This window comes from Centroberyx gerrardi, chromosome 12 (genome assembly GCF_048128805.1).
Source record: "Centroberyx gerrardi isolate f3 chromosome 12, fCenGer3.hap1.cur.20231027, whole genome shotgun sequence".
Classification (NCBI taxonomy): Eukaryota; Metazoa; Chordata; class Actinopteri; order Beryciformes; family Berycidae; genus Centroberyx; species Centroberyx gerrardi.
This window is the reverse complement of record NC_136008.1, coordinates 27474787-27502485: the sequence shown is the minus strand read 5'-3', so window position 1 is coordinate 27502485 and position 27699 is coordinate 27474787. Positions and strand designations below refer to the sequence as shown.

The following is a 27699-nucleotide window of genomic DNA, read 5'->3' as shown; positions in this document are numbered from 1 at the left end:
TTGTCTGTTCAGCCATGGTGGCTATCACTGCTCATGCTAACTACCCAGTTCTTCCAGGAAAGACCTACTTGACACCAGGTGTTTAGAAACTCTCATGCACTGGGTACCACTAAGGCAACAGAGAGCAACAAAACTTCTATTTTATTGATATGGAAATTGTACTTTTTGTAATTCTAGGATGCACAAAAAGGGATTTAAATGAGTTTCTAAGCATATTTCATCCCCCCCTTTCCATTCTCTCTTTATTTGTGTGTGTGTGTGTGTGTGTGTGCAGAGGGAGTGTGTGAGCTCTGGCTGACCAGTGAAGACACAGGAGCCTACGGTAGGGACATAGGGACGGACCTGCCCACCCTGCTGTGGAGACTGGTGGAGGAGATTCCTGAAGGAGCCATGCTGAGGCTGGGCATGACCAACCCCCCGTACATCCTGGAACACCTAGAGGTACACACACAGACACACACACACACACACACACACACATCACCCATTCCAAGTTGTTTATAATACATCGTAGCTGGAACTAAATTAGAGGTTTTTCTATTTTACCATTGTGTCTTTATCTTCTCTGATAGTCTCCTATAATACTCTTCCCAATGAGCAAATAAAATTGCTTTGCCCACATTCAGTAAACTGCCTGTCTTTTCTGTTTTGCTTACCAAGCAGTTTAGCTGTTCTAACCTTAGCGCTCACACTCCATTCATTAGCGCGGTTCATTCTCTGTTCCCCCTAATGAGTCAATTAAGGACCATTGTGTCCTCTTTAGCAACACCATTTTATCAGCCATTACCGTCTTCCCTAGTGGAACAATGGACTTTGTTAGCCTCTCTCTCTCTCTCTCTCTCTCTCTGTCTGTCTCTCTCTTTCTCTCTCTGTTTTTGCATGTGTGTCTGCCTCTGTTTCTCTGTCTGATATGAATTTGCTATCGTTTCATCGCTCTCTTTTTGTCCCCCTTCTCTGTGTCAATCTCTCTCGATTTATTATTCGTTTTTTCCGGATGCGTTAAGGTAACAGCATATTATCGCTCGTTATCACCGCCTTCCACCGTCGACGGACAATGGGAGAAGTCGGCCTCCTCTGCCTGTTCCAGACGACAAGTCTGCGTGAAGACGGGGGAGAAGGGGGGAAACTGAATGGGAGAGAGTTAAAGCTGCACTAGGCGAGATTTTGATGTAAAACTGCACCTTAATGCATCTTATCAGCCTAAGTCACAAAGTAGGGCTGCAGTAGAGACGATTTCTGTATTTCTGTATGGACACTGGTGGGAAGTAACCATTAAATACACAGTTTTCCAAGAAGTAAAAGTACATAAAATAATAAAATACGTACAATAGAAATGTAGAAGTAAGAACCAAAAACAATCATTTAAACACAATAATTTCTTCTTAAATAAATGTATGTTATGATACGGAGAGTTAGCTAACAATGTGAAAAAGTACATTTTCATTTCACTGTGACTAGATCACCATCCAAACTATTCCTATATTATATATATTTTATATTCTTTGTGCTCCAAATCCAGATATGCTTTTCACGTTTGAACATCTCTGTTCACAGACAGTAAAATACGAAGAATTAATAACTTGTTAATGGTAGCAGGCATAAAGAAAGAATGGCAACCGTGTGTGGAGCTGGGGGTAAGGAGAAGATAGAGTGAGGAAAGTTAGAAAAGTGGACAAAAAGAAAGGGATGAAGTGATAAAGAGAGGAATCAGGGATGTGATTCTTCAGGGTTTTTTTTTATTTTTTTTTTAGAAAAACAAAACGCTCATTTGTTTCTAACTGGATGTCAGTGTTTTCCCATATATTTTTTCCTTTGCCCTTTTGTGTTCCAAATCACATCCCTAAGGAGAACACTTTGGAAAGAGGAGAAGAGGGACAGATAAACCGAAGGATGGAGTGATTCACGGAGGGAAGGGAGGACACAGAGGATGGAAATAGAGGAACAGCAACCTAGAAAAGTCTGAAAAAAGAAAACTTTTCAATAAAGTAGACGAGTGGAGTTCACAACAGATATACTTTGGAATCAAGCAATGATCGGAGAAGATAGGTGGATGAAAGGAGGGCAGGAAGGAGAGATAAAAAATGGGGATAACGGCCCGGGGATAGAGACGGGCAGTTAAAAAAGAGTGGGAAAAGTGCTGTGGGAAGCAGCAGTGGAGGTTGTAATTAAGCAGGGGTTAATGGAGGTGGCTAATTGTCCCCCACATGTATAGGTTGGCTTTCTGCTTGGCTACATTACAATTAAAAAACCACCCTCCTAATGATAGGGAATAACAATTAACTGATAATTAGAAATATATTAGGACGACACACTGGCTTGCTCCCTCTATGAATGTGTGTGTGTGTGTGTGTGTGTGGACAGAGAATCATTTCATATGCTACTGGCCCTCTTATTGTTCAAGTCCATGCATTGAATTGAATTATATCTTTTTTTTTTTGCTGTAATTCCTCAGTCAATTAACCTACATAAGGAGTGATTTCTTTAAGTTATCATTGTCTTTTGTTGTTCCTGTTCCCCCATTACCCTTTATCCTCTCCTCCTTCTTCCCTTCCTCTTCTCCTCTTCCACCCCCTCTTCCTTCTCGCGTTCCCTTTCCCCCAAATGCCCCGTCTCCTCGTTCTCATTTTTTTTTTTGGGGTGAGCCCCCCCACCAATGCAGACACACTTTCACTCTTGTTCTCCCCAGAAGAAAAGTTTCTTTGCTTTTTAAATTATTTCATGAATTCATTTTCTTTCTTTTGTTTGTTCAGTTTTTTTCTCCTAATTCTTCTTCTTTGTCTTCCAATTGCTCTCCTGATTCTTTCCTTTTGACTCTTCTTTTTCTTCTCCTTCTTCTGATACTTTTTGTTCTGCTTTCTTGTTCTTCTTGTTCTTTCTTCTTCTTCTTCTTCTTCTTCTTCTTGTTCTATTTTCTTCTCCCAAGTATCCTAATTCTGCTTCTGTTTTCTCCTCCTCTTCCTCCTAATCTTCCTCCTCCTTCTTCTCCTTCTCCTCTTCCTCCTTCTTCTTTCTTCTTCTCTTTCTCCTTCTTCTTCTTCTCCTTCCTGTTCTTTTTTATTCTCCCAGTTATCCTAATTCTACTTCTGTTCCCAATTCCTTACTTCTTCAATTCTTCCCCCAATTATTCCCTTAAACCATCTTCTTTCTTTTTAATCTTGTTCTCCTCATTGTCCTCTGGATTATTCTTTTGCTTCTTCTTCACCAAATTATTCTTCCCCTTTTTCTCTTTCCTCTCTTCTTAATTCTTCATATTCTTGTTATTGTCCCGGTGTTCCTCGTGTTTCTTCTCCTCCTCTAAGTTCTTCTCCTGCTCCTAATGCTTCTTCATGTCCTTCCTCCTTGTCTCTTCTTCCCCATCCTCTCCTGATAATGATGATGATCACAACGTGATGATGATGATGAAGGCCAAGTCTCCTGGCCCCACCCGAGCACTTTTTGTAGTAAAGGCCGAATTATTTCCCGCTCACTTTCCTACTGAAGAACACCAACGCTTATATAACAGCATCACAGCGAATGGCTTTGATTGAAGCTGAAAAGGCCAAGTATCCTCTCCACTTCTCCCTTAAAGATCACCCTGTCCAAGCACACACACACACACACACACACACACACACACTCTCACACACTCAAATAAATCTACACTCTCTTTCTCCCTCTCTCAGAAACCCACTTTCTTCCTATATGCAGCCCTTTTTTTTCCTGACAGATGTAGACAGCCTCATAGCACCATTTGCTGATTGGAGCAGTTACAGACCCAATCGCTTCTCATGGGCCACTTGTCTTTGACATTTTAGTTGATTGTATTGTGCCTTTAATGGTCCCTTTTTGAGATATTCCGCAGAAGAGGAAAAATGTCTCTAACGGTGCTGTTTACTTTTTCGATTCTTCTGTATTCTGTTCTTCGTTTCGCTGACATTTTTCTTCTCCTTCTCACTGTTGGGATCACTTTTGCTTTTGGAGGGGAAAATCCACCCATAAAAATGAACTCACCGGTGTTTTAAATATGATGTGACGGCATCACTGCAATTTCTCTTGGGTGTTACTGTTATTTCATTTCCCAAAAGCAAAAAAAAAGTCCCAAAGCTAGAGACCAGAATGCCAAGGTTCTTGGCTCTTAGTGTCTCTCTGAGCGGAGCTGGCTCTGAGCTACCTTGCACTCTCTCTACGTCTCTTTTTCTATTACTCTCTCTCTCTCTCTGTCTCTCTCTCTCTCTCTCTCTCTCTCTCTCTCTCGCTCTCGCTCTCAATTTCAGTTCAATTCAGTGTGCTTTATTGGCATGGCAGTTTACAAACAAACAATATTGCCAAAGCATGTAACAAGAAATTAATCATCAATTAACCATCTCTCTCTCTCTCTCTCCCTCTCTCACTCTGTCTCTCTCTCATACTGTACATTTTCTTTGCACCATATGTAAGGTCCTGTTATGTTTCGTCCTGTATCTTGTGTTTCAAAACTCTACTGTGTAACTGTCTTCTAATTTATCATCACCAGTTTCCCAGGTCAAAGGTCAAATCTGCCCCTGAAAGAGTTGTGTCCAAGATATCGATGTCCCCGTCTAAGATCGTAGGGATTATGCAAATTGTGTTTTTGTGAGGAATTCGCCTTTAATATTGCACGGTGTGATGATTGAAGGGTTGAAACATTGCAAGGGTACAGATGAAAGGTTTAAATACTAGAAGAAATTGTCCTGTGATGTTTAGCTTTTAGCACAATGGTGAGGGACTCAGCGGGAAGCATAGCGCAAAGTGTTAGCAGGAGCTGGCTCTGAGCTACTTTGCACTCTCTCTTCGTCTCTCTTTCTATCGCTCCCTCTCTACCTCTCTCTCTCTTCTCATTCACCCTGCAAATTGCTAAGCAGCTGTCAAGAGCGCAAAAGTAGGTCTTACAATCAAATAGTGTGTGTGTGGGTATGCGTGTACCTTGCATCTACTATTGCGTGTGTATGTGTGTGTGTGTATTATTGAATCTAGCATGCTCGCAGACTCAGTAAATGAGGTGTGAAAATAGCCCCCTCCAATTCCAGCCATCAGTCAGGCTGAGATGAATGAAAAAGCAGTTGTCCATTAAACATCCTCCACAGAGCTCGTCTCAGTTTGACTAGAGATACATCACATCTGCCATTCACACTCTCTCCACTGTTATCTCATGTGTATCACTGCTGTGGTTTTAACCAATTTATCCTCGCAAGCAGAGAGTGATTTGACCTTGCATTTTGCTCAGTCATATTCCCTCAAAGGTCATGCGGTTACAAGTGTTGTTAAATAATTTGAATATAAATGGAAATTGGTGTCCGGTTTAACCAGATGAACAACCTGACCCATGACTGTTTAGTTCCTCTACTCAGAGAGGGAATAAAGCCCTTCACACTAGCTATCTTTCCTTCTCACTCTAGATACATTTCTATCTTCCAAGCAAACTTTTGGAAGGTCGTACAAAAATATTCTAATTTCTATCAGCTGGGTTGAAGCTGAGCTGTAGTATCAGCTTGTGTTGGCCATATGTCATGCAAAAAATACCTTTCCGCTGTTATTTATCATATAATTTCTTTATCTGCCTCCTTTCCTTCCTCTCTTCTTTCTCCATCTTTCCTACTTTTTGTTTTCTGTTTTCTTTATTTTATTTAGCATGGCGCTGTAGCCAGTGTCAGGTCAGTCAGTTTGTAGTCAGACACTTCACTCCTCTATACCTGGAACAAACTTAATTGCGGTTTACAGTACTTAAGAAAATAATTTTCTATAAATCATGTCTGTTGATTTTTGAGCAGTGTCTTATGAAGTAAGTCATGGTTCTATTGTGAAAATTTAACGTTAACTGTGTGTTTTCACATCTTAGCTGTGAATGCTCACCTCCCACAACCCTCTTTACATATTCAGAAAGAACTATGTACATGTCATCGCCATAAATTGATAGACGCATAGAGAAGTTTAAACCTGAGAGTGAGGGAAAGGGAAGAAGCATTTTAATGCATTTCAATGGTCATGTGTTTGTTTCTCAAAAACAGCTATAAAATATGTGACAAAGGACCAGACAAAAATGGCGTATTTATTTCGGAATGTAGAAGTGACAGCTTTAGTAGGAGGAGACACAAAACGTACATTTTAACATTGGTGTTAATGGGGAGTTCTGTTTGTGTGATGTGGGACTGGACAGAATTGGTTTGGCTTTTTTTTTTTTTTTTTCATTTTCAGTTCCTCCCCTCCTCTCAACCATTTACATCCCAGAGACGGCGGGAGATGTGTGACCGTTCACAGTTGGCCGCATCCCCAGGGGGCCCCGGGGAGCCTAACAAACTAACAAATACCCGTAACGAAGCGAAATCTCCTTCTTCAGCACAGGCTGCTAATTTTCATACCCAGGACACATGCACTCTCACACATACACAAATACACACACACACATTCTCTCTCACCTTCACGCTCATACATACACACAAAGACAGTTGTACTTGCACACACACACACACACACACACACACAGACACACCCTTTCAGACCATTTTCATTTTAATGAAGCCTTTGGGAGCCTCTTCCCATTAGAAGCCTAATGTAGCATTGTGTGAGGGACCCGGCACCAAATGGATGCTCACAGCGAAGCGATTTTGATTTAGCTCTGAATTATGACTCCTGACTCACCGCAGTGAATTATGTCTTCTGAATTACTGCGGTGAATTATGACTTCTGAAAGATGGTGGAGAATTATGCGCCAGGCCGCCCATTTTAAAAGCATTCTTTGTTGTGTTTTTTTTTTTTTTTTTTGTGCCTTGAGACGCTTTTTTTGTGTGCGGCTACCCATGGGCAAAAAGAATGAAGGCAGCAATAAAAGCAGTGGTTAAAATGAATTTTCTGCAGGTTGATAATGTAATCCATTGCTACAGCATACTCATATTTATTTAGACTGTGGTTTAGCTTTGTTTTTGGTAAAGAAGTGTAATTTAATTGAAATTATGTAGATAAAGTCTGAAAGGTGGAGAGAGACAAGGGTGACAGATGACATCTCTCATATTCCTTATGTATGTGATACTGGCAGCAGATTTTCCATCTCTCACAACAGTCAAATGCATGGTCCAGTACGTCTTTCCAGTGCTACAGATGCGCTTGATTTCCCTCTCTCAGCGCACCTGAGTCCAGGGAGTCGTCTGCGCCGCGCGGGGTGCTGTGGGCCTGGTGCGTCCTTCAGGGGAAATCAAGTGCACCCTGAAGTGTTTGAAATGTTTAATGCCATCGCTACCTCCATTTCTCCGTCTACTGCTGAGTGCAATTCCCGCTCTTTTGAGAACCGTCTCTTCAACCAGACTGGAACGCTTTCTGTCTGTGTGTTGGCACTCTGGGGAATCTGTGTGTGTGTGTGTGTGTGTGTGTGTGTGCGTGTGTGTGTGCATGTAATCGTGCTGGGACCTGCTGTCTCCTTGCTAGTGCTGTGTGCACTTGTGTTGTGAGTGTTATGTCTAGAGGTGAAATGCCAGCAGGTTTTATGTCCTGCAGAAGTGGTGAGAAATTTCATTAACTTTTTTTTTTTTCATCCGATGATGGAAATGATGTTTTAGAGCCACATGTGTTTTGGAAAAGTCTTGGATAGATCTCCATTGCTGTATCTTTCTGCCTTCTTTTTTTTTTTTTCTCAATCCACTTTTTGCCCTCTCTTCGTCTCTCTCAGGTGCCAATGATATTAGTCAGATCCTCAGGTGCTAACAAGGAAGATATTACAGCCAAAAATTAGGATTTTTAATGTCATATATAGGAAAATAAAATAAGACACAAGGCACACAAACAGCAACTCAGGTAAAAGCAATGCTGAAAAGGTACGTTTTGATTTCTCTCTTAAAACAATCCAAGGACCCTCTGTCAGACCGTTTCATAGGCTCGGGCCATAAACTAAAGGATTCCCAGCCAAAAGCTTTGGTTGTGTATCTCGATATAGTCAATATGTTACTGTCAGAGGATCTGATGGCCCTGTTGGTTGAATACCTTAAAAGCAAGTCAGACAGGTAAGGGGCACTAGGCCATGGATAGACTTAAAACACTAGGAGAAGAATTTTTAAAATCTGGACCGTTTAGGCGGAACGGCCTCCCTGTCCCCATCGGTGGATGTGTTTGGCTTGAGCTGTGGCCACAGTGGAGAAGTTAAGGATAAGATCGCCCTTTGCTTCAATTCTTCTTTTTAGCAGCGGATGTCTTTGGCTTGTTTGAAAAGTAGACAGTTTCCACAGGGAGACAAAGCTAGGATAGCCATGTAGCTAGCGGTGGCTCAGGGCAAGGTCCGAGTGAAGAACCGTGACACAAGTACAGTGTCTGTCTGTCAGGATACAAACTTGCCAAAGAGCTGCGGCAGAATAATCTGTAGTCCGAGTAATACCCACCAGTCCATAGTAGATAAGGATGAAATATAAGAAGGGTGTAAGATCAGATATAATTGGATAAGAAAATCTGATAAAAACTGATAAAAATTCAAATTCAGACAGAGCAAAGTGAAAAGACCACGACCAAAATGAATAATACAATAACCCTTCCAGATGTGTGTGACTGTTTAAATCTACACCTCATTGGATGTTGTCTCGTACGTAGTGGAGACATCGCCAAAAGAAAAGTCAGTAGCTGGTTAAAATACATTCATTAATGCATACATACATATCTTTTGCCTTAATTTTACTCTCATTTGAAGCTACTGACATTTGGACTCCACAAAGATGACAAATGTTTTGGCAGCAGTTTCATTCCTTCTCTCCACATTGCATCAGCTGTATTCAGCGGCGGTTCAGTTAAAGAGTATTTAACTGGTGGACAGATTGGACTGATCTCTCCTGTCTAGCCACCTTCAGGTTCACAACACAACAGGTAATGTTAGTATCCATTATCACCATTATCTCCTTCTAGCTGCATATTTAAGTGATTTCAGTATATGTTAGGCTGGAGTTACAAACTTCAGTGTGTTAGTAGAATTACATTAGTTTAGGATGCATCATTTTCAGGACTTCAGTTTGTTTCGGACACAGAACTCCCCGCTCGTTTCGAATGGAGGATCCTGTCTTCCTGTTTTGTTTTATCCTTTTTCATGTATTTCATGTTCTTTGCGGTGTTGCTGTAACATTGCTGATCAGTAGGGCATCGGCAGCCATTAGTAACACACGCACGCACACACACACATTCAGAGACATTCAGCATACAGAATATTCCACCTGTGATACAAACATGATGGAACTCACACAGCGAACACACACTTTCCTCCCTGGAAATAAAAGTGGGCGGAAGGAGGGATGGAAGAAGAGAGAGGAGGAGAAAGAGGGGGATGTGGGGCCGCGAGAGAAAAATAGCATCATCATACAGAATATTCCACCCGAATCGAAAGTATGAAACTCGCACAGTGAACACATCTTTTTTTACTCTTTGGGAATAAGAAGGAGAGAGTGTGGGAGCGAGAGAGAGTTGTCCCTCATAGAGGTTGCTTGAAGCCAAATCACCTTTTATCTGCTCTCTCTCTTCTTTTTCCATATCTGTTCTTTTCAGTCCTATCTGATTTGAGGGGGTAGATATCAGATGCTTTGCGCTAAGCCAGTTAAGATAGATCCTTTCTGGTTTGTGTGTGTATCTGGGCCGATCAGCCATGAAGATGAAAGGATCTGTTTGTGTGTGTGTGAGAGAGATAGACCCGGTCGGGGGAAGGAGACAGTGGCATATAGAGTGAGAAAGAGTATTATAGCGCTTTAAACACTGTCATGACTGATTAAAACAAACAAAACATTGAACCTTGATTGGTTTGTAGCATTAGTGATGGGATAATATATCGAAATTCAATATATCACGATACAGAAATGTGACGATACGTATCAGGGGGGGCAGAAAAATGAATGGTGATATTAGCTCCATTTTAATCACAAATGAGACGCTTGACCATCACAATTTCACAAGCTCTCCATCCAAATTATATTATTTATACTTTGTAATGACATTTTGAAATTGTTGTTTACATTCTAGCAAGACAGTGCCATCGCTAGAAAGATTTGTGACTCAGAAATAAACAGAATTCTGCACAGTCAGACTTTGTCATCTGAACTTTTATTTATTACATCGTATCGGTGTTGTATTGAATCGTGAACCCCATATCGCGTATTGAAACGTATATATATATATATATTTCATAGTTATTTCATAGATATTTCATTTACCCAGGAGCTATTGGCTGAACACAGCGCTTTAATTTTACGGCCAAGAGACATCGTCCTCATCACAGTGTCATTTGCTCTTCAGAACTACTCAACTGTCCGTCGTCGGCAGCAGTTTACCGTTGAAAAAGGCCGCGACTCCGCCGAGATCGGTAACGGGAGAGATTTATATCGGCGTACAGCCATTGGGGGATGGGATGCACTCTGTCACACACATGATAAATGGCTTGTGTGAATGAAAGAGTGTCCTCCCCTTATAGATTAATCCCCAGTGCCCATCAGCACTGCCCTGCCACTCAAACTAACATGCCATCTGTTGAGACCCCTTTCACCCCTGCAACACACACACACACACACACACACACACACAGGCGCACACACTATCTGAAGGCTAGATTACAGCCATTGGGGAGTTATCATTGTCAGTGAATCTAATGAGATCGGGGCAACATATTAGCACTGTACCAGGATGCATACTAAAAAGACGGGCTTTATCTCTGGCCTGTGCTTGTTATGACCTGCGCATGCTAATTATCATCAATCAGACCTTACTGGTAGTTAATGCACATGTATAATGAGAACGGGGCGTCATATTACCAAAGCTGATCTATACTGTGTGCTAAGATGCACACTGGAAACACTGGTTTTATCTATGATGAGCACACATCAAAATATGTTAATTGCTAACACTCAGATGTTTAGGACTCATAGTGATGAGCGCCAGAATTTAAAATTATTTCAATTTATAGCACAAGAGCTTCAAACATGGTATGAATATGTACATGGTACATTTCCATTTTAGAGTTTGCACAAGACAGTTAGTTACAGTTAAATCTAGGGATGGGAGGATATGCCTATCTCACGATATGATTCGATATGCGATATGAGCTTCATGATTCAATACAACCACAATACAATGTAATAAATAAAAGTTCAATGACGACAAAGTCTGACTGTGCAGAATTGTTTATTTTTGAGTCACAAATCTTTCGTGATGGCATTGTCTTGCTAGAATGTAAACAACAATTTCAAAATGTCATTACAAAGTGCAAATAATATAATTTATGTATTTTTGTTATCATTTTCTGCTAAAGTGCTGACTTAAGAGGTACCCAGTGGCCACTGAACCTTATTGTGCCTTTGCTTCTTTCAGCACAGACAGTGTTAATTACAGTCTCAGTTATTTATTTATTTTTTTTCCCTCATCATTTCTCTCCTTAAACGCAAATCTGAGATGCGGTCCTGTATGCTTTGGAAATGGCTCTCGACATTCCGGACATAATGAATCTCTACTGGAAAATATGTTGATTGCGAACACTCAAATCATAATGGAAAGTACTATACATGCTTGAGATGCACCATACTACTCATATATCGCTGTGAAAAATGTAGTGGATATTAACCATAATTAGCTAAGAGGTTAGTTGTTGGCAATGACATGTTTATTGTTACCCTACTTAACATGCAGTGCTGTGGTTGTGGACTCAAAAGGCTACACACCAGAATTGTACAATATAATTTATAATCTGCAAATCTACATTGAGAAAAATATAACTGTTGGAGAGATTAAAGCATAAGAACTCCAGTTGTCATCCATCTCTAAAAAAAACCATACGCATGCACTCGCGCACATACACATTTTCTATTCTCTCTCTCTCTCTCTCTCTCTCTCTCTCTCTCTCTCTCTCTCTCTCTCACATACACACACACACATGCAGCAGGCTGATTTCTGTCTGTTACCAATCAAGCTCCATTTTCCAACCAAATTAATTCTTTCTAATTTGTAGCTTCCAGTGGTCAACCCCCTGTGGTGCACTGCAACCGAGCCGTGTTGAGAGCGTGTGTGTGCGCGCACACACACATTCATACACATGCTTTTGTGCGTCTGTATGAAGTAGGGAACACTCTACAATAGATCTTAATTGAGAAGACGGACTGCAATCAGCATATTCTTGTAGGAAATCATTAAATCATTTCTTCCTCCCCTCTCTTTTTCTCTTTCTGTCTCCCTCTCCTTCTTAGTGGTGATTAGCATGGTAATGATAGCACGCTGATTATGGCCATCAGAAAAATCTGACATCTGTGGTCTATCCATCTCTACTCCTCAGGAAATAAAAATAAAAATAAGAAAAACCTGCACATCCTTCCAAGTCTCCTAATTAATACAGCATATTAAAGAAAAGCACAGAATGTCACTCTTACAATTTTCCCTGGTAAAAATGTGTGAGGCGTGTGAGCCAAAAGGCACGAGATTCAGTCCAGTGTTGCTATGGAAAAAACTCCTCACATTCAAGCCACGGGGAGGTTTTGTTAGAGTTACATTGCCTTTGGTCTGACTGTAGCATACAACTGACTTACATTTCTGATTAGGTGTAGCCTGTTGTTCATAATTGTTGGTGAAATTGCCCATTTACGTTACCTGTATTCCTGTGTTCCATTCACATCTAGAACGATAACTATAAAGATAACTATAACTATAAAAAGATTTAAATCGTTCTAAGTAAATCAAGTGTCTGTGTTCCCACCACAACGATAACTATAAAAACATCTAAAATGATAACTAGAACTATATTTTTGGTTTGATCTAAGAGCGATTTTATTGGATGCAGAGAAAACAATTTCAACCAATCAAATTAAACTTGTAAGAAAGAAGGGGCAGAGAATTCAGTAGCTGATGTGTCGATTGCTGAGGAACTTGAACGTGGATGCTTGAGCAACAATGTATCGATATAGTTTATAGTTATCTTTATATCATTCTAGATGTGAATAGAGCTACCTTCAGTCTCTCTTTGAATAGAGTTCATCCAGGAAAAACCATCAGTCTCTCCATATTTCTTTAAATATGATACATGTGAGATGCATGTAAAATGACCTGAGATGTATCCTTGTGTGCTGTGGAAACAAAACCTTGATTCCAGCTATAGAGACAATTTCCTGGAGTTGCTTTCTATGTGACTTTGGCCGTATGAACTTTGGCTCAGACGTTCCCAGTCTCTCTGGTGCTATAATGGTTCCGTGTTGAACCTTTTATTGGTCCTCTGAGTTTTGGCTTATATTGGCTTCTCACAATGCAGCTTTTTAGTCTGATTTTAGCCCCGACTTTGCCCTCCTGACTATTTCAAGATGAGGCTGAGTCTTTACTGACTCATCTGATGGTCGGCGTAGCTAATCTCATAGCGGGAGAGAGTTTAAGGACAGTCTGGGTCGCCTGCAGTATTTGAAATATGTTTGATTTTAAAGACTTGATGAGACAATGACACAAATCTCTGGCAAAGACAGGGAATACTTACAAATACTGTCTGTCTATGTGTGGTGTTGTATTATCTTTTGCTCATGTTCATCCCAAAATTGAGTGTTGTGCGGCTGTCTGTGAACCCCATAATGGAGGATTGATGTAGCATTTGATGCTCCATGGTGTCAAATGTGTGATCCCTCTCCCTGGCTCATCTTCAGGTTTGTGTGCCCATACAGAGAGAGACTAGAAATGTGCTCATCTCTCTCTTATATAGTGTGAAATGCTTTCCACTTCACAGTCTGTTAGGACTTTGAAAGTCGTGCAGTCTGTAGACGGCATGAGGTTCTCCAGTGGTTCTTATTGCTCTTCACACTGACCCACAGACCTATGTTGTCTCTTATGGTAGTGAAGTGGTCAAAGCATCTACCTTTTGGAACTAACTTGGCTGCTGATTAAGCTGATTTTAATCTGTTGTATATGTGTACATGTATGTATGTTTGTATGTTGTTAAGAGAAGGTTGCCGCACAATAAACAAGGCAGTGGCGCAAAGGTTTGTGCAACATTACAACAGGCCTGTGCACTATTTTCATGGCCATTAAGGATCAAATGCCATTGAATGTATTTTCAGGCTTCATCATATTGTCCAACAAGTGCTTCAGTGATTTCCACCAAAGAGGAATGATGAACCATTTGTTTCTGAGCATGCCTTGATACTATATAGCCATGGAAAGAAAACCTCTTACTCCGCTATTGGTGTCATTGTCACTAAGTTCAGTTCAGTCACAAATTCAGTTATGTTAGTGCCCTCTGTGCCTCCCAGTCAGCACCTAGAACATCAACATCACTCTGCGGCAGAGCCTGCGGTTGGCGCCCGCTGTCTGCAAGCACCCTAAGAGGACCCAAGGGTGGAATTTTCCTTTAAGCCAAAGAACCACCGTTCAGTACTGTTAGCCTTGTGTCCACCAGGAACCACTCCTCACAGTGCTGGCTTCAAATGGATGATTCTGGAGCATGTTATTAGCTTTTAGAGTGCCAAGTTATAGTTTAAAATCTAAAAAAAGTGAGTGTTACACTTAAAACCTGTTTCCAGTAGCGTAGAAACAGCAGGATCTATAGCCAGCATGCCCCCCCAAGCTTCTGTAGAGCTCCTTTAGCAGAAAAAAAGAGAGGTGCTTAGAGGCCACCGAACCTTTTTCTACCATCGCCTCTTAGATTTTCAGCACAGACAGAGTTAATTATAGTCTCATTTTATTTTTTCCCCTCATTTCACTCCTTAAACGCTAATCTGAGATGTGGTCTTGTATGCTTCAGAAATGGCTCTTGACTTTCAAGACATAAAGAACCCCCGCCGAAGCAGCCTTGACTCCCGGGACTCGGGATCCAGTGGGTATACAATGAATTTTTTGAAATACTTTTCTTTTCATTCCCCCCCAATAAATACAGTGGGAAATAGAGAAGGAGGCAGCGCATTGTGGAGGGTGCGGAGTGAATAGAGAGCAGACAGAGAGGAAGGAATGTTAATGGAGCCTTCGTTTGAGTCGAAGCTGTCGGCTATCATTCACCAAAGCCCCCGTGTGAGATTTCACCGCTTTCTCTTTTAGTGTTTTTTATTCGCTTAACCTCACGCCGGCATAAAAAAATAATCACCGAGTTTATATTTCTGGCCTCGGATTCGCGACTCGCGCAGCTAATGGACACCGTTTTCCAAGGCTGTGTCAGTGCGGCCCTTTTTTCCCTCGTGAAACTCCATTTACTAGTCTAGCCTCCGCAGGTGTGAAAAAATAGGGAAATGGCTGTGTTTGATTTTATAAGGGGTTGTGCTGTATGACTTTTATGTTTTTTCAAAAGCATTTTTTTTTAAATGTGACTTTTGGAGAGAAAACCTTGGGTCTGCTTGTTTTTTTTATGCAAGTTTGTGTAGTTGATGTGGAAATTGTTAATTGAGCATAGTCTTGAACATACAGTAGGGATATGCACCGATAAATCGGCCGTCTGACATTGTGTTATGAATGTCACAGCCTGTATGATGAGAAAGAGTTTAATGTATTGGACAGAAAGTATAGGCTATGCTGCCTCAATCAAAATCTTTTTTATGCTCTACTGGCATCAAGCATGCACTAATATGTAATAACTATGTTTGAATAAAAAAATGTATTTAAACATGGTTAGGCCAGCAATGTCATGCTGCTAAAGGAAAAAACATATTTACAACAGTGCTATTGAAATGTTATTGTGTATGCTTGCTGATGGGCTGTTGTTAGTAAATGCCTGTGTAAAATGCATCATTTCAATCTGGTGAAACTGCACTTAAAAAAAAATCAGTAATTGGAATCGGCCCCAAAAAAGCTGATTGGTGCATCCCTCATTGCTTAGTTGGTGAGAACTAATGTTTGTACTACTGTTTTTTTTTCCCTTCCCAACAGAGTCACATCTCTCTCTCCCCCTCTTTGTCTCTGAATTGTCTTTGAATTCCGATCAAAATGAAATAAAATATCATATCTTTTGTCCTCCCCATTGCCACTCTATCATCTGGCTACTAGAGAAAGAGAGAGGGAGAGATAGCGCGTCAGAAAGGGAGATAGAGAGAGGGGGTAGAAGGAGAGGGAGGGAGAAGAAAAGGAAAAGACAGCGTGGAAGATCAGGGCACAGATAGAAAGAGAGAGAAAAGGAGAGATCCAGATGTGTCCATGTCTCCCAACAGCTGTCATCTGCTCTCTCTATAGGAAGTAAGAGGAATGCTATTGAACGAAGGTGAGATGTGAACACTATGAATCTCATTATTTCACCACTGTTGGGTTTTTCTCTTGCTTGTTTTGACTCACAGGGCTTCATTCAGTACTTTTCCTCACAGGCCTTTCCATGAATTGCAAATTTCATCAGCTGGGACCCTAACACAGGCCATGGGAAGATAAAAAAAAATGGTCTGCTGAAAAAGTTAGAAAATCTATTCTATTCTATTCTGTTTATTTTTCCCCCTATTCTGCTCCACTTCTGGTTCTTTTCCAACATATTCCATTCTTTAAGTTTTGACGCACTGAGCTGAATCCTGTTCTGCTTACTTAGTCAATGTGCGTGTGTGTGTGTGTGTGTCTTAGCTGAGTGCATCTGCACGTTAAATATGAACAGCAGACAGAACATTAAAAAAGACACACACACACACAAAATCGGATGGGATGTTCATGGGATGAAAGAGGCTGAAAATGGGAACGACTTATTGAACAGAGAAGAATGACTTTCATTCCAAGCCCCTTGTCAGCGTGTGTGTGTGTTATGTGTGTATGTTCTGATGTGAATGTTACATGAATGTTACAGCTATGGAAAGAAAACGAGATGCTTTAGATGTGATTTCAGGATGTGTGAGTTTTGCAGATCACACGTGGTTTCTTATCCGCCACAAACAACAAAAGTAAATATGTTAATGTGAATTCTGTTGCGCTGTCGTCAAATTTCCTTGTTTGTGAAAGGCGGCAGGGAGAGAGAAGCAGCGTGATTTGTTGTGATCAAACTGGAAACAAACAAACAGATTGTTGAGGATGTCTCCAGCTCTAACATACAGTCAAAAAAAGTGGCGTTTGCTTTTTCATTGTATAATCACTTTCATTTCTTTGCGCAAACACACGAACAAACTTACACACTTATACAGTATCTGTATTAGCTTTGACTCAGATTGGCATTTGTAACAGACACCGTGAACTATCTCATTGTCTTTCTTCTTCTCTGTCTCTCTTACTTACATATTGTTCCTTTTTTCCATGTCTCCCATCTCTCTCTCTCTCTCTCTCTCTCCGTGTCTCATTAGGAGATGGCCAAGATCCTGAATCACCCGCGCGTGTATGCCTTCCTCCACGTTCCCGTGCAGTCGGCCTCGGACAGCGTGCTGATGGACATGAAGAGGGAGTACTGCGCCGACGACTTCAGAAGAGTGGTGGACTTCCTCAAAGAGAGGTAGGACCAGGACGCGGCCTCCTGATGGATTCGTGATGTTGCGTGTGTGTCGAGTCCGTTGCATGTTAGTGTCCAGTCGATACCTCCCATCACTCCTGTCACTCCTCTGCACTGTCTAATAGGGATAGCATGCCTTTCAAAAGATAATGTTGACAAATTACAAAAGACGAGAGAGAGAGAAAGAATCTCAGACCTCAGTGAATAACATAGAGGTGAATAACACACACTCCTTTACTCGCCCACTCACTATCTCACCTGTAGAGGCTGCTCAGAATGAAACAGCTGCATCTGAGATAGTGCTCTCTAGTGTGTGTGTGTGTGTGTGTGTGTGTTATGCAACCCCGTCAAACTCTTAATGTTGATAGTGATGCACATCCTGTAATGTTGCCTCTAGCCATTATTCTGACTTTGATCTGGTTTGGATAGGACAGCCTATGTCAGAGGGAGTGTGTATGTGTATGTGTGTGTGTGGTTTTGTTAGCGTGACAGCTTACAGGTGTTTATTTGGACAGCGCCACACTTTCGCCCTCCCTCTCTTTCTCTCTCTCTCTGTCTCTCAGCTGACTCACTGTGTTGTTACTGAGTCATCAGTGAAAACTGAAGCCATGTCATTACAGACACATTCATCACACTGGATAGTATTGTTTTGCATTGGGAAGGCAGAGTGTGTGAGTCATTATCCAGGTATGTTGTGCAGCCAAAACAACCTCTCCACTTTACCTGTCTCTCTTTTAGCTATGGAGAAGATTTTCTATAGTTAAGTTTTATTATTGATATACAGTAACATCCAAAATCATTAGATTGGAATAGCCAACTCATTTTGTCTCACTTGAATCTAAGCAATGTAAGTTGTGTATCTGTCCTGTCAGTTTGAGTCGTGCTCTAGTCTTTCTTATTGAGAGACTGCTGTCATCCTCTGTCTCTGTGACATCTCGGAGGCACAAAACTGGCAATAATTGATAAACATTGTAAATGATATTCATTCCATGTGCTAGAATTATTTATTATTTACTATTAATCACAGGGAACTGTGTATAGCTGAGTACTTTCAGTTGTAATTTCGGCAAATTTTAACTTTTCAGATATTAAGAAAACGATATGTGTTTCTAAGGTTGATGACGATACATTTTTTGAGTTTACCCCATTGGGTTGAAAAGGGTTTCATAAGCCCCATGGTCATAGATTTTTATCAAACCATAGAGGTGCATGTAGGTTTAACATGGAAATCAGCATCTTCTCAGCAAATCATAGATATTAGCAAATCCCAAATTCACACTGTAAGTACAAGAGAAAGGATAAATTGTTGAGAAAATGTAGTATCTCTCATTCATTAAGACATTAATTTACAAAGTTAAACATTTCAAACTTGTGAACAATAGACAATATACAAAATAGGACATGTTGTTTGAGGCTTGCTTTCCCAACAGACACACACTGTAAAGAGATGCACTTCATTCACATTCACCCCCCCACACACACACACACACACACACAGGCTCCAAAGATAAACATGTATATTCCTGATATGGATTAAATGTAGCCCCAGATTAAAAATGTATATAAATATTCCTAAACATGTACATATTAATGCACATGGATTTGACCTCTGACACAGCACCCAATCTTTCTCAAGATAAGAAATGATGTAAATTTAATCTCATACTTTATGAAAGATAATCTGTTATGGAATTTGGGCATGATTAATTATGGCAACGCACGCCAGGATTGCTGAATAAATATAGATTCACGTTACGATAATACGCTATGAAGCGATTCGTATGAAGATGAGTTTGAGTCAGATTTCTGCCTTAAATCTCTATGTATTACTCTGATGTTTATGTATGCGATGGTATATTTAAAGATATTGCTGCCATTGCCAGATAACCTCTTATCTTCAGATAAGCTTTATGTTTTTTCCTGGAATTAAGTGGCAAGCGTGCACGTTTTAAGATAAGTGTAAGGTATTTCTGCTTCATTGGGTCATATATGTTGTAAAATTGCAGGAAAGATGAGGGACAGAGAGAGAAACAGAGAAATCAAATGAACACAGACATGAATTCAGTCCACTGATGAACACGAGGTTGTATCTTATTCAGTGCACATGGCACAGCCTCTTTGTATTGAACTGTCGGTCCGGTTCCTATGAATAAAGGCAAGTTATGGTCATTAATGTCTATATGTTCATCTACATGCCTTTTGATGTTGCAGATTAAAGGCATTTTGTTAGCGTACATTTTGCTCTAAGCGGATGAGATCCACTCACTGCAGCAATCAATGGATTCATGTAGCTTACTTCATGTAGGTCAACAGTTACAGCTATCAGGTTGCTTATTGAATGTAAATTTGAGGGGAATGAGATTTCTATTCAGGTCAGTGTACAGTTAACTACATGTGAACTATATTGATACAGTTCATACTGAATGAGGTCTTCAGGTGTATAAACACTGTTAGTGGAAGAAAACCCCTCCACTGACATATATTCATAGGAGCTTTCAATGCAAGTGGAAGAAAAAGAAAATGTGAGGTTTTTACCTGACACAAGCGATGAGAAACTGTATCCAGACCACAGTCTTCTAAACTGAATGGTTTACCAAACAGATACAGTGAGATGAAAAAAATAACTTAGCTGCTTAAGACTCGGGGCCAGTCATTGGTCAATAAGTCCAAACCAGAAAGTGTGTACAGGTTATATCACAGGTTAGAGTATTGGTTCTCTGGACTCAACCTTTTGGAGAGACTAGTTCAAAAATCAAGAAATATCACATATGGATACTCTTTCCAGGCAAATTTCAATTACAGTTTAGGCATTTAGGCAGAGTGACTTACAATTAGGCTTGGGCGATATCCAAAATTTAATATCACAATATTGTCCCGCCAAAACAACTTTTTCTTTATTTTTTTTCGATATCGATATTTGATATCGTGACAATATGGACCCAAGCCCACTTACAATGTGTGAACAGGTAGGGTTCAGTGTCTTGTTCAAGGATACAAGCATACATCAGCAGCTGTGGGGATGGAACCTTTGAGGAGTGTCTCTCTTTCCACTGTGCCACTCTGACTCTCACTTTTCACTGCAGTTCTGTCAGTTGCTGCACTGTGAGTTTTCCAGTCGTGTACATGGATATGTTCAAATGTCTTGTGCACTGATTCATCAATCATATGACATGCACCACTAAGAACTCATCCAAGTTTTAAAGTTGTTATATAATGCTGCATCTATTATCCCCTGTAACTCAGTCTAGCATTAAGAAAAAACTGCCTCGTTTCCAGATTGACAACCATGTCATTTTTTCCTTTTTTGGTATCATATAGTCTGTTTTGAATGGGTTTCCATGGGAAACCATGAAAAAAATAGGAAAATACACAAGTTTCCCCATGACAGCGGTAATACTGATATCAAATTGTGTTCTTTTCTTCTCATTGCTGTGGACTTATCAGGCTTCCATACTAATTAGGGTCCCACAAAGCACCCTAAACCCCCTTCTGCCCTGCATTTCAGGAGGGAGTTATAGACTTGAACACTCCATTATGGTGTTTATGCGAGTGTGTGTGTGTGTGTGTGTGTGTGTGTGTGTGTGTATATTTACTCCCTAAAGCTTCTGCCATGTTTGAGCAGATATGAGGGAATTACGGCTAGATTACCGAAGTCAATCTCCTGTCAAAAAAGCTGACAGCGAGAGAGAATGTGTGTGTGTCCCCTCTATGAGTGAGTGTGTTTTTTAATGTGTCATTGTACATGTGTGTCTATGATTGAATAAGTGTGTGTGTGTGTGTTCCATATTCCTAGACAAGGATTATTAGACGGTCTGGTCAAACAAACATGATTTATCGTTACAGCTATTACTACTGTGTGTGTTTGTGTGTATGTGTGCATGGGTGTGTGTGTGCATGTGGCTGTTTGTGTGAGTGTATGCAAAGCCTCCCTAGCACATTTTGTGTGTGTATGTGTGTCCATTTGTGTGTCTATGAGTGTTTTTTTTTGTTAATCTTACTTTCCTGTCTTCCCTCTCATTTTGGCCATTCACTTAAAGGTGCTACATGTAACATTTTTAAACATCAATATATCATTGTCATATTAATTGTGATGTCTGGGTATAATTACCATAAACAAAACAAATTACCGTCAGTCACTTATTTTGTGTTTTTCTCTGTAAAAAACTGTAGTGTTTCTGTATTCGTCATATCTTCTTCCCTGTCTGTTTTTCCACACTTTCAGGTCTTTTTCTTGTCTGTGTGTGTGTGTGTGTGTGTGTGTGTGTGTGTGTGTGTGTGTGTGTGTGTGTGCGGGTGATAAGTTCCTAACTCAAGGCAGAAATAGTAATCTAGCCTCTCTCTGTCTTTCACCCAGCGCTCTTTATCTAAGCGTCGCTTTTAGCGTCAAAGGCATCACCAGTCCTTTAAATCTCCCCTTAAAAGTTCCCTCTGAAGGGGACTTGAGCCGAGGAGTGATACTGCTGTGTTTGCTTCAGCACCGACTCAGATGGCTATCTCTCTGTGTGTGTGTGTGTGTGTGTGTGTGTGTGTTTTCACTGCTCTTCAGGCAGTTGTTTTAGCCCGCAATAGAAGCCTCTATCCCTCTGTCTCCAGTTGTTATTTTAGTGTCCAATAGAAATTCAAACACAGTGACACTGATCCGACCACTCTGTGACAAATGGTCATGGGAGACACAACGTGACCACACACACACATACACACACATACTAGCTCGCCACACGCAGCATATCACGCCATTAGATCTTGATTTACATAAACTGTCTGGCTACGTGTGTGTCTGTGTGTGTGTGTAATTGAAGCCAGAAATTGAGTCACCCCACACACACACGTACACACAGAAACGCACACTTTGAGTGCTGTCTATTGTGTGAAATCAATACCAGTACACATCCAGCGGTCTGACCCATTTGGCTGCAGCAGTAATAGCTGGGGTGCAGTTCAGGGTCTGGGAGCGAGGCCAGCGCTTCGGACAAGCCAAAGCACACTCCCTCTGTGTGTGTGTGTGTGTGTGTGTGTGTGTGTGTGTGTGTGTGTGTGTGAGAATGAGAGAGAGAGTTAGTGAGTGTGTATGTGTGAAACATAAACAAACCCAGGAAGGGAAGCCTTTTAAAGACCGTTTTTAGTTTTGGGTCTGTCAGCAACTCTGTTTTTAAGAGAGAGAGAGAGAGAGAGAGTCCCCATCTAAAACATCTGAGAAAATGAAGGTGGTCTTTCATCAGCAGTTATGTATATACATAAATATGAGAAAATTCCCATATGGTTTTATGTGACACGCTTCCCAAGTTCTTTTTTCTATTATTCTGGCAGCGGTGGTAGCCGAGAGGTTAGAGAAGTGGACTTGTAAGAGGAGGTCGCCGGTTTGAATCCCTGGACCAGTAGACCTACTAAGGCTGTGGTTGTACTGGGCAGCTCCCAGGTGTGAATGCATGGGACTGTGAATGTGAAGCAGAGTGTCACTGGAAAAGAGCAAACGTGCATACAAGAAGAAGAAAAGATGCAAAGAATCCTACACCGAAACCTTTCCTTCTGCATGCGAGGGGAAGACGGAGAGCGAGAGATGAATTAAACAGAGATAATAGGCCTATAACTGCAGCCTGCTTAGCCACAGGCTACACTCGTCTGTTTACCGCTGTTGTTGTTCATTCCTCCTCGCCTTCAAACACTCCACAAAGAAAAGACGGCCTCACACCACGCTCTGTGTGTGTGTGTGTGTGTGTGTGTGTCTTGACAGCTCTGAGTTATAAAGTGTTATTTACCGGTTCGCTCTCTCACAGGTTCACAAGTTTGCTCTCATGCAAAGTGAAAGGGGATGCCATACGTGTGTGTGTGTGTGTGTGTGTGTGTGTGTGTGTGTGTCAGACACGTGGATTAGGGACACGCTCTACCTTGTATGTATGATGTATGATGCTGTAATGCTTTATAGTCACCCAAGAGATTTCTCCCTATTTTCACAGTTGTTTTTGTCAATGCTGAGAGAAAAGAAGTGACAAGCCATCATTCATCTGTGATTTTTAGTGTAATAAAGTGTGTGTGGTAGTCCACCTCATGGGTTACGGTGTAGCTTCTCACAATCAGTCCTTTGTTGAACCATATGAAGCAGAGAGAGAGGGAGCTCATGCAGGTATGTGTGAGGTCAGGGCTTATCTAACACACACACACACACACACACACACACACACACAGTGGGAGACAAATGGATTTCTCTGTACAAACAACTATATGCCACCAACACCGCAGAGGTCACGAGGGGTCAAATGCCCCTGGCCTTCCTTATCAGGGAAAACACACACACACACACACACACACACACACATACACAGGCAGACCTCCCTCCTTGACATTCTTTGGTTTTGAAGTTCTTGAACTCCATTATGAACTTGAGCCAACTTTCTTCCTCGGCTCGTTTTCTAAAGGTAGGTGAAGTCGGTGGCTTTTTCTTTTTTTTCTTTTCTTGCATGTGGCTTTTTTGGTCTAGTGTTCTTTAGCCTTGTCGGTTGCCTGAGCAAACAGAAATGATTACAGCTGAGTTAGAAAGCAGATTAACATGGCGTCGCAAAAAGCCTCAATAGTCTTTTAACTAATGAAATGCTGAAATCAGAGGGAAAAAGCAGCTCAGGATAACACAGAAACGTCCAGAGGAATGGTCAGTGACATGGTGTCCATCACTGTGAGAAATTAATGGGGATTCTTGGCAAAAATGTCCTTGAACGTTCATGAAATGCCTGTGAAATTAAAAGTGAGGGGGCAAAAAATGTGTTCTTTCCACTGCATTCTGGCCAAGCAAATTTTCACGTTTTTGGATCTGAAAACAATCAATCACGCAGCCTGAAGCAGTAGAAAATCTCGGCACCACAAAAAATAGAACACCCAATTTTTGTAAAAAAAAAACAAAAAAAAAAACAATCGCGGAATGGAATGGACTGGTTGGGACAGAGAGTGGGGAAATAATATTATCCTTTTCTGTAAGGCCTGCTATGAGTTTCCAGCAGTGGGAAATATGTTGAAACAATTCATAATGATACAAATTGAGTGTTAATTTGCCAATAATAGAAAAAACCCTAACCCTAAAAAGTGAATTCCTTACCCTGGTGTCCATAGTACAGCTTGGCCAAACTTCATATACCTCTAAGTCTGTTTTCATCCACCTTGAGGCATGCATATGGTTGGGAGGTATATTGATGGTGGAATGCCCAAATCACCTGTCACTGGGAGTCCGTTCGCACTGATCAAAGCCAATGCTAATTCACCACTTCTCCATCCCTTAATAGAACACGTGTAGGATGAATCGGTGAGAGAAAATCAATTCGCCGCAACTTAACAGTGCGGTAATTATTAAAGACGGGCCGCTGGTTCACAGTATGTGGATGTGCTAGAGAACAGCTAACAAACATCAAATGCATGTCGTTGGGGTGATTAATGAAGCTCATCTCCTGTTCATCACATGCTCAGACAGCATCAGTTTTTCGTTGGAGGGGTTTGGAAGAGCTTTGGATGCCAATTTCTCTCACTGGTTTAAAACTCCTAGTGACTCTACCTTGATATGGCCCATTATTCCATTCTACTGCGCTTTAGTATCTACCATAATTCACACTCCAGTACAAAGAGCTTTTCTAAAATCAGCCATGTCAATGTCGAGAGAAAAGTGACATTAAACATCCTCTGAGTGACATAACAACTCATTTCTCCAACTTGTTATAAATGAATTGTTTTCCGCCACGCATAATTCTCACACTCAGTCGAATAATTATTTCATTAAAACGGTTAATTTGCTCCACTCCACCAACATAGACCATATTTTATTTTTTCGCCCCCCTTTTCTCTCTGCTTCTATCAATTAAAATCACATTATGAAGTACAGTCTTTATGTAATGATGTATGGAGAAAATCCTATTATGGTGAAATAAGGCTGTTACGGAAAGAGTTAACGCGGTCGGAGGATTTTACCGCAGTTCTCTGGTGGTTTCGCCGTAATATCGGGGCTGATTTCTTTTCCCCAAACTACTCCCGAGGATTAAGTGCTTCTGAACCAGAGGGCCAGGGTGGGGGGTTGTGTGTGTGTGTGTGTGTGTGAGTGAGTGTGTCGAGAAGCAGTATTAACGTCCTGAGGTTTAGGGTTAGCTGGGTCGAGCAGCGAAGAGGGTTTGTTACTAGGAAGGGAGAGGTGTGTGTGTGTGTGTGTATGAGACCTTCTGTCATCCCCCCCTCAAGGCAGTAGGTGGCTATCCCAGGAGGTTGTGTGTTCCTGACCCCTGAAAACCTCCTTCGCTCTCAGGCCACAGAGGTCCTTCCCCCCCAAGGAGACAAACACACACACACAAGCACATGCCTGTCAGCTATAGATAGGCTGTACTGGCTTATGCTACCCATAGTATCATTTTGGTGCTGTTGCGTAAAAGCCTCGCAACCACGCGCATATTTTTCTTAATGCCCATTGGAGTCTTCGCCGTCTTCACTTGACTGTCAAACGTTAAAATCTCATTTCCCACATATTTCCTTGTTTGTGAAAGGCAGGGATAAGAGGGAAAACAGTATTGATGCTGTCATACACAAACTGGAAGGCAAACTAGCTAGGGATGGGACAATATATCGAAATTCAATATATCGCAATACAAAAATGTGACGATACAAAAATGAATCATGATATTAGCTCTGTTTTATTCTGCTGTAGTAATCACAAATGAGACGCTTCACCATCACAATTTCACAAGCTCTCCATCCAGATTATATTATTTGCACTTTGTCATGACATTAAAACTAACACGTTATTTTCCAGATTATTGATGTTTATATAACGTCGAGGGAGTCTCCAGCTGCAACAGCTGTGGAGTGTCTCCAGTTTTGGTCCCAAGCCACTGAGGATTTGGAGGTCAACAGGTGATTGATCTCTAGCAGCCTAACAGCTGACTGCTACACTGACCCTTGACCTCCAACATGACCTCCGGAGACCCGGCTCTCCCCATCCAATCTCCGTTTGAGAGCGTTGGCCCTCCCTTGTTTTATCCCAGCGCTACAAAGCATATACCATATATGACGGAAATGTTGCATCAGACCCCTAAAGCAAGAAGTTTAAAGAAAAGATTTATAAACTGCATGATTGAGTCTCACTTATATTTTAGCAGCCTTACTCAGAGAAAATGAGTGTGTATGTGCTACCCCTCTTTTTTGAAATGTGCACTTGTTCACCCTTCTTTAGCGTGTGAGAACGTTCCTCCACCTGCACCTATAATTACTTGTGACGATAGTTTTGTTTTATATCGGCTTGATGTTTATCAAAATAACCTGGGAATTAGAGCTGTTAAATGAAACGTGTCTCTTTTCTCTCCCCCAGGGGAAATGTATTCTTATATTCTCAATACACACTCTCTCTCTCTCTCTCTCTCACTCTCCCTCTCTCTCTGGGTGGTCTCCGGACTGACCAGCCCACTATTAGTCCAGCTATAAAACATCTAGCACTGATCTGTAAAGCGGAGAGAACATTTCACCACTTCACACATCTTCAAAAGTGCAGCTGGTTGGAACAGAGCTACGGCTCATGCCACGTATTCACAAAATAGCGGGTTCAAATCTGGCTCATGACCTTTCTCGCATGTCATCCCCGAAATGCCACGTCATAATCGATGAAACGGCGCGGCTGTTGACGAGGCAATAAAGCTGTTTCTCTTGGTTAAGTGAAAAAAACACTCGAGTCCTGAAAAACACCTGGCATTTGGTTAGATAATAGCCGAGACCCAGGTGCCGATAGTCCAAGACAAGTTCTAAATAGTCCACCAAAATTGTTTAAGGCAGCATTTCTTAAACTATCAGGTGTAACCTTTTTCTTCTGGGTCCCCACATGGTAAGAGGGACACTTCCGTTTGTCTTAATGAGTTTGGCTCCCATGGTGTGATGAGCCTGTTGGGGTCCTGGGATGAAAAAAAGCGTGTCCCCCGTGGTTTAAGGAGGTAGACAGCAGCCATAGCTCTGTCTAAAAGATAGCAGTATTCACATTTAGATGTGCACAATTGCATAATTTGAAATGCTTGACGAGACCCCTATATACTTGAGTGTTTGCATATGGTAAAGTCCTTTAACACTAGGAAGGGCAATGGATTTTGGGGATCTAAATGAAGCCCGACAAGTCGCAAATTGATTGCAAAAAACTTGCATATAAATTATCTATTTTACATATCACAAAGCTAAACGTCATCGCTCAGTTTGGTGTTGCCACAAGACACATGCTGCTTCTAAACCTGTTTCCATGTGAACGGCCTGTCAAAGTGTGCCACCAATTGACAGCTGTTTTGGAGAAAAGCAGTTCATGTAATTATTATTAAAACTACTATTTCTGTGCGATCATTTGAAAATCTAACAACACTGGTTTGTGC

At 41.2% G+C, this 27699-nt stretch overlaps 2 protein-coding genes across 2 annotated transcripts in view; both read left to right on the top strand.

Annotated features, from left to right (window-relative positions):
• The window catches only part of sox4b (SRY-box transcription factor 4b), a 416166-nt gene that overhangs the window by 167862 nt on the left and 220605 nt on the right, over positions 1-27699 (top strand). The gene's annotated exons all lie outside the window — the stretch shown is intronic.
• Positions 1-27699, top strand: part of cdkal1 (CDK5 regulatory subunit associated protein 1-like 1) — a 295881-nt gene that overhangs the window by 161712 nt on the left and 106470 nt on the right. The window contains exons 9-10 of the mRNA XM_071913088.2: positions 275-441; positions 17193-17338. Coding sequence (XP_071769189.1) covers positions 275-441; positions 17193-17338 — 313 coding nt within the window. The remainder of the gene's footprint in view (positions 1-274; positions 442-17192; positions 17339-27699) is intronic.